This window comes from Notamacropus eugenii, chromosome 5, assembly GCF_028372415.1.
Source record: "Notamacropus eugenii isolate mMacEug1 chromosome 5, mMacEug1.pri_v2, whole genome shotgun sequence".
Taxonomy (NCBI): domain Eukaryota; kingdom Metazoa; phylum Chordata; class Mammalia; order Diprotodontia; family Macropodidae; genus Notamacropus; species Notamacropus eugenii.
In genome coordinates, this window is record NC_092876.1 from 67979221 (window position 1) to 67986570 (window position 7350).

General features: G+C 50.5%; 1 protein-coding gene across 1 annotated transcript; it reads left to right on the plus strand.

Moving 5' to 3' along the window:
• Positions 1 to 4: 4 nt before the first annotated feature.
• Positions 5 to 1453, plus strand: SFN (stratifin). The gene has a single exon (XM_072609481.1). The coding sequence runs from the start codon at positions 85 to 87 to the stop codon at positions 847 to 849; it is 765 nt and encodes a 254-aa protein (XP_072465582.1). The 5' UTR covers positions 5 to 84; the 3' UTR covers positions 850 to 1453.
• Positions 1454 to 7350: the final 5897 nt, after the last annotated feature.

A 7350-nucleotide genomic window follows, 5' to 3' on the forward strand; every position in this document is an offset into this window, starting at 1 on the left:
GGGCTGAGAGGGAGAGGCTGAGCAGAGGCAGAGCCCAGGTGCCCCGGGATTCAGCGCAGCCCCGACCCAGCCCCAGCCCGAGCCATGGAGAGAGGCAGACTGATCCAGAAGGCCAAGCTGGCGGAGCAGGCCGAGCGCTACGAGGACATGGCCGAGTTCATGAAGGGCGCCGTGGAGAAAGGCGACGAGCTGTCGTGCGAGGAGCGCAACCTGCTGTCGGTGGCCTACAAGAACGTGGTGGGCGGCCTGCGGGCGGCCTGGAGGGTGCTGTCCAGCATCGAGCAGAAGGGGGCCGAGGAGGACAGCGCCGAGGCCAAGGAGCGCGAGCCCGAGGTGCGCGAGTACCGGGAGAAGGTGGAGGGCGAGCTGCGCGCCGTCTGCGGCATCGTGCTCGGCCTGCTCGACTCGCACCTCATCAAGGACGCGGGCGACGCCGAGAGCCGCGTCTTCTACCTGAAGATGAAGGGCGACTATTTCCGCTACCTGGCCGAGGTGGGCACGGGCGACGACAAGAAGAGCACCATCGACTCGGCCCGCGCCGCCTACCAGGAGGCCATGGACATCAGCAAGAAGGACATGCTGCCCACCAACCCCATCCGCCTGGGGCTGGCGCTGAACTTTTCCGTCTTCCACTACGAGATCGCCAGCAGCCCCGAGGAGGCCATCTCTCTGGCCAAGACCACCTTCGACGAGGCCATGACCGAACTGCACACCCTGAGCGAGGACTCCTACAAGGACAGCACCCTCATCATGCAGCTGCTGCGAGACAACCTGACCCTCTGGACGGCGGACAGCGCCGGGGAGGAGGGCGGCGAGGCACCGCCCCCCGAGGAGCAGCCCCAGAGCTGAGCCCCGCTCCCCGGCGCCCCGACGGCCCCTTCCGTTCCCTGTCCCCCGCCCCGGCCTGGCCCCCCTCGGGAGAGAGGACTTGTGTGTGGGGCGGGCCCCCGGATCCCTCTCCCTCCCTGCGCCCTGCCTCCTCCTCCTCCCCTCCCCAGCCCCTTAGCCCCCCAACCCTACCCCGCTGCGCGCCCCGGCTCTGGAGCGACTCAGACGCGAAAACGAGGGCAGCTGGGCAGGGAGCTCCGGGAGTCTCTCCGTCTAGGCCCAGGCTATCAGGGACGGTGGTGGCAAGAGCCCCCACGATCGTCCCAAGATCTCTGGCTCTCTGAGCTGGCCCCGGGGATCGCCCCCCCGGCGCTCTCCCTGTCATCTCCTGCCCCTGCTCCCTGTGGTTCTGAGGGATTGGGAAGTGCCAGGCCCTTAGGGGCTTGGGAGGGACTGGACTGGTGGGGCCCAGAGGTTGTGTGAGTGTGTTGGAGGAAGGAAGAGTGTGTGGATGTGTTTGGGTGACAGCGTGTGCTCGCGCGCTGGTGTGTGTGTGCGACTGTCAGAGAGCATGTCTGTCTGAGTGTGACAAAGTTCCTTCTCAATAAAGAAAGCTTCCCTGACACTCCTTTTGTCTTTTTGCCGTCTGCGTCGGAGGGGCAGGTGGGAAGGCTCACTTGATGGGGCGGGGCGGGGGAAGGTGTTGGTTCTGAGACCTGTCTTCTTTCTGGTTCTAGAGGCCAGCATTACCTGGCCCTCACCCCCAGGGGAGCTGGCCCATCCCAAGGAGCAGCCGGAAGGGATTTGGGGTAGATTACCTCAGAGTTAGGTGGGGTTGAGGGGTGGGGTGGGGCAGGGTTTTTTTCTAGTGACAGAATCCAAGGTCAGGGACTAACCCTCAGTCCCCAGGAGAGTTCACATCGGAACAGAGGATTTCAGAGGACTCCTTCCTCTTCCTCGAGCCCTAAGATAAGGATCCGTAAGAAACAGCCCTGGTGCTGGAGTGGGAGGAAAGTTGGACCTGAGAAAGCCAGATCTCGGGGTGGAGGAGAGGGGAGGCTAGGGCAGTGTTGAGAAGAAATGAGAGTGAAGTCAGATTCCAGGACAGGTGAGATGAGAAGCCACAGATCTGAAGGGAGGAGGAGAGAGAGAGGCAAGAAGTGAGACCATTCAGGTGGGAGGTGGAATTGAGACATCCCATACCCAAGGAACTGGACCCTCAAGATATAAGAAGATGGAAAGGAAATGCCTTAGGTCTAAAGATAAGGTGGAGATGAGAAGTTCTGAGAGCAAAGGGGTAAGAGGTGTGAGATAGCTAAGATTTGACAGGGAGTGTGAGATCCCACCAACCAGAGATGAACACCCAAGATATAAGATGACAATGAGGTATTCCAAGTATGATTTTGGAGCAGGAGGCAGCATGGGAGGTTGGGGGAGAAGTTAATTCTGGACCAGCTCAGTTTTGAGTATGGGGTTGGACACCCCAGGTGACTGGGAGAAAAGAGGATAATAACCACAGGGACCTGGGAGAGGAGAGGAGATGTGGGACAGCTCAGATCTGAGATGGATTGGACACCCCAAGTTTGAATGAAGGGAGGGGGATGGGGAAGATGATAGATGAAACAGTTCGTGTAAGGGGGTTAGGCACTCCAGGTCTGAAGAAGTCAGAATGAGATATTCTGGGTCTGAAGCAGAAGAGTAACGGGAGGGGTTGGTGTGGTAGGAGGGGGTGAGAAAACTCAGATCTGAGTAGGGTTGTTCACTGTGTGGGGGTGGTCACAAAAAAAGGAAGGCAAGAAAGTTCCCATCATGTCCACCCCCAACTCCCATCACTGTGCTCTGCCCTATCTCCTGCCACAGGCCAGGGCCTGTACTGCCACCCCCTCTTCTTACCCTAGGTGCCCCTCCTTTGCTCCATCCCCCTCCAAATGTCCAAATGTCCCCAACTTAGCACCCACCCTCCCTGCTCAGACACACCACTCCTCTCATGCCCCTCCAGCTCAATCCTTAGCACCTAACAGGCATCCTTCACTCCCCTATCCTCAGCCATCTTCCTATCCTACTTACATTCCCTCATCCCTGGATTCTTATTATCTTCTGTCCTGGGGTATCTGATCACCACTCCTCTCTCCTTTTCCGTCCCTCTCCTTAAACTATCCTGACACCTGGGTGCCCCTTCCCTCCTGTTTCCATCCCCTGCTAAGATGACCCTCTCCAGCCCATATGTCCACTGCCCCTTCCTTCCCTGCTGTCTTGGGCAGCTCTGGGGCATGGCCCTGGTTAAAGCTAGTGCAACTCTGGGTCCAGGCTGTCCTTGGAAATCCCTCCCAGCACTTGGCCAACCAGTAAGGAGAGAAGTGGTCAGAGTGCACGGCTCAATAGAGCTGGAGAAGGTGAGCCAGGAGAGGTTTGGGTTTGGTGGGGGGGGGGTGGAGAGAGAGGTAAGGGGAGGGCGAGGTAGGGAAGGGGGAGGGAGAAGGCGAGATGCTGGAGGCGCTGTCCCGGTTTCACTCAGACAAGTCTTCACCCGTCCTGTACCCAGGGAGTTCAGCTCAGCTTCTCTCCCTATCTCCCCCTGCCAAGAGGAAGGGAATGTGGCCCCAGCCTGAGCCTTCTGAGTCAGCTCCCAGCTCAGTAGTGGGGTCGGGTTAACGCCCACCCACTGGCCTGGAAGGATTAGCAGGAAGGAGACCCTGGGAGTAACTGTAGGGAAAATAAAGAATAAATAGCTATCCAGCCCTAACCTGCAGTTTCCTATATCCAGTTGTCTATTGGACTTCTCCAACTGGATAACCCTTAGGCATTTCCAACTTAGCATGTCCAAAATGGAACTTCCTCTTTTCCTCAAGCTTTCTCCTTTTCTTAAGGTCTCTTACACACACACACACACACACACACACACACACACACACACACACACCATAAGTTATTTTTAAGCATTTATTTTTTAAAAATTTGAGTTCAAAATTTTCTCCCATGGAGAGGGTAAGCAACATGATATGCATTTATGTATGTCAAGTCACACAAAACACATTTCCATATTTGCCATGTTGAAAAATAAAAACACAACAATTCTCTCTCTTGAGGTAGATAGAATTTTGCATCATGAGTTATTTGGAATCATGGTGGATCATTATGCTGATCGTTGTTGACTTCTTTTTTACTGTGGAGAATATCACCATCCTCCCAGACTTCCAGGCTGGCAATTGGGTGTCTGTCCTCAGCTCCTCATTCTCACTCCTCATGTACATGCTGCTGCCAAATCCTGTAGAATGACATATACCCTCACCTCTTCTTGGACGTTGCCACCATCCTGGTCCAAGCCTGCACCACCTCATGCCAAGAGCCTGCTGGCTGACCTTCCTTCCTCAAATCTCTCCCTACTCCACTCTACCCTTCATGAAGCTATCAAATTGATCTTTGTAAATCAAAGATCTGACCATGTCATCCACCTATTCAGAAAATGCCAATAGTCCTCTATCACTTCTAAAATCAAATAGAAAATCCCCCATTCGACTTTTAAAACTCTTCATAACCTGACCTCCTTCTACCTTTGCAGCTCACTTCCCTCAACTTACCCTTCTGTCCAATGACTGGCCTTCTTGCTGATCCTTGCACAAGACACTCCCAACTCTGGACCTTTTCACTGGTTGTCTCCTGTACCTGGAATGCTTTCCCTCCTCATCTCGGTCTCTCGGCCTCCCAGGCTTCCCTCAAATCTCAGCTAAATTCAACTTTCTATAAGAAGCCTTTTCCAGTCCCCCTTAATGCTAGTGACTTCCCTCTATGGATTATCTCCACTTTAGTATTTTGTTTGCACATACTTCTTTGCTTGTCTCTCTCAATGGACTTGTAAGCTCCTTGAGAATAGGAATCTTCCTCCCTTCCTTTCTTCCTTCTTTCTTTCCTTCCTTCTTTCCTTCCTTCCTTTCTCTTTATTTTTTTCTTTCTTCCTCCCTTCTTCCTTCTCTTCCACCTTTCTTTGTTTCCTTCCTTCCTCCCTCTTTCCCTCCCTCTCCTCTCCTTCCCTTCTTCCTCCCTTCCTTCCTTCCTTCCTCCCTCCCTCTCTTTCTTTCTTCCTTTTTGGTTGGCAAATAGAAAACCCTAAATACAGGTTTGTTCACTGACTGACTAAAGAAAAGACTAGATTACAAAGAAAATCAATAATATCAAATCATAGGGGTTTTTTTTCAATCAAAAACTTTGAAAAAAATTCATGGACCCCAGGCTAAGAATCCCATTTCTAGTATAACTCTTTCATTTTACAGAAGAAGCTGATACCTGAAGAGAAAAAGTGACTCTCAGGTCATAGGACCACAGAATTATATCTTGAAAGGAATGCAGAGGAAATTGAGTCCTATAGGAGGTTCAGTGATTTGCCCTGATGAGTAGCAACAAATCCAGAATTCAGTCCCAGATTTTCCCACTTCAGATTGAGTGCCCTTCCTACTCTACCACACAACCTCTTCCATTTAAAGTCCTTGTAACCAAGCAGAGTCTCTGGACTAGGCTTGGAGCAAATGATTCTGGCTCAGCTCCTTTCTCTAGGGGCTGACCTGGTTCCTCTCACCCAACCTGTCCAGCAGCTTTCTGTTAGTGGGGCAGATCCTGGGAACAAAGAGGCTGCTGCCTCCTCCCTTCCCATCACACTAACTTTGAGCTGAAAGAGACTTCAAAGAACATCTGATCCATCCCTCTTCATTTTGCATATGTGGAAACTGAGGCTCAGAGAGGGTAAATAACTTGCCCAAAATCCCACACTAAGTTCAGGACTCTGCTGACTCTTAATTTCATGGTGGGTTTTTTTCCCCACTCTGCCACATTATCTCTGTGATCAAGTGCATTAGTACAAGTAAATGCTAAATTATCATTACTAAAACATTACTTATTTATGTTTTATTGTGTTTGTAATCAAGGAATTAAACATTACCTAAACTTTTTTTTAAAAAATGAGAGACAGAACACACAGGTATGGCAGGGGTTAATATTAAAATGAAATTTATTCTTGCTTTAAAAATATTATGGAAATATCTTGATGGCTGTAGTGTATAGTCCCTGAGTTAACTTATTTCCCTCCTTTAGGTCAATGGGCTATATATTCTTACCTCCATAGTTGGGGAAGAGTGAGGACAAGTGCAGAATTTAGAAATTAGAGTCATGAGAGACTCCCTGGGAACAATCTCCCTTCAGAAGACTCAAGGCCAGGAGCTGGGAATTAGCTGATGACATGCACAGAGGCTAGGTTACAGGATGGTTAAGGTCTTTTTCAGTTCTAAACCTCAGAATTTACCCTACAAAGGCTAGATGAAAGGGGTGTGGTGGAGCCAGATGAAGTGGAACCAAATGAAGGTTGTGGTGGAATGAAAAATCCTAGACTTGGAGCCAGAAGAAAGTTTGGGTTCTGCTACTGGACAACTGTATGACCTTGGGCAAGTCATTACACCTCTGGGTGTGTTTCTCCTAGAGAATGAGGAGTTTGGATTGGGCAAACTCTATGGACCCTTCCAACTGTAACCTTGAATAACTCTGAGATACCTGGGGCTGAAAGAAGATTCAGGGCTTTCCTGCTGTTGTCCAGGGTGATGTCATTCTGTTTCTTCTGGCATAAGGTTGGTATTCAGTCGATGCCAACCCCAGAGGGCAAAACAGGCAAAAAACACTCACACCCCTGAGAAACTGCATGGTCACAGCCTTCTCTATCCCCAGAGAAAAGATGTCATTCCTCTCTATTTGGACATGTTCATTCCTTCCCTCAAACCTCAAAATTTCTCTTCAGGAAATTGAATCTGATGAACCCAACAACCTTTGCCTACTCTCGTATCCCCATGCCTTAAGTCTCCTCCACTCCCCTTCCCATCCCTGGTTACTTTTATTCAAGCAAGTCCCCAGTACTTAGGTACAGACCTTTTGGGTATCTCTGTGCCATCTCTCTCAGAATTGGATGTGCCTTGGGACATAACCTCATCCCTCCCTAACCTTTCTATGTCTTCCTACCCTTGACCTTTCTCCACCAACTCTATGATTTGGTGATTTGCATCACCTGCCTTCATGCTGGTCCTCACACCCAATGCTCCATCTCCTGAGCCTTTGCACTGGGCTGTCTTTCCACAGCTACTTGTCAGTGCCTTATCTCAGAGACTTGCTTCCATCTGGGTACACACTATGATTCACCCATGTTTTTCCCAAAATTTGCCAGAACAATGAGAACCTAAACCTCCAGATATGGTTTGATGAGGTGACAGTGTCTCCTTGAAACTATCTGCCTCATAGGGTGTTTTAGGGAAGAGTGCTTTGCAAGTCTTATATCTACTTATGAATGAGTCAGCACATAGGAGTGATCAGACCCTTTATTACATTTTATTTACATTGGTCAACAATCATTTATTAAGTGCCTACTGTGGGCCAAGCACTGAGAATATGAAGACAAATATGAAACAGTCCCTGACCACTAAGTATCGTCACGGGGGTGTTGGTTGTCCTTCATACTCAAAGAGGACCAAAATGACATCACCATGATAAAGT

Bases quoted from the DNA above. Each gene is read 5' to 3' on its own strand.
- SFN (XM_072609481.1), top strand. From the start codon at position 85: ATGGAGAGAGGCAGACTGATCCAGAAGGCCAAGCTGGCGGAGCAGGCC.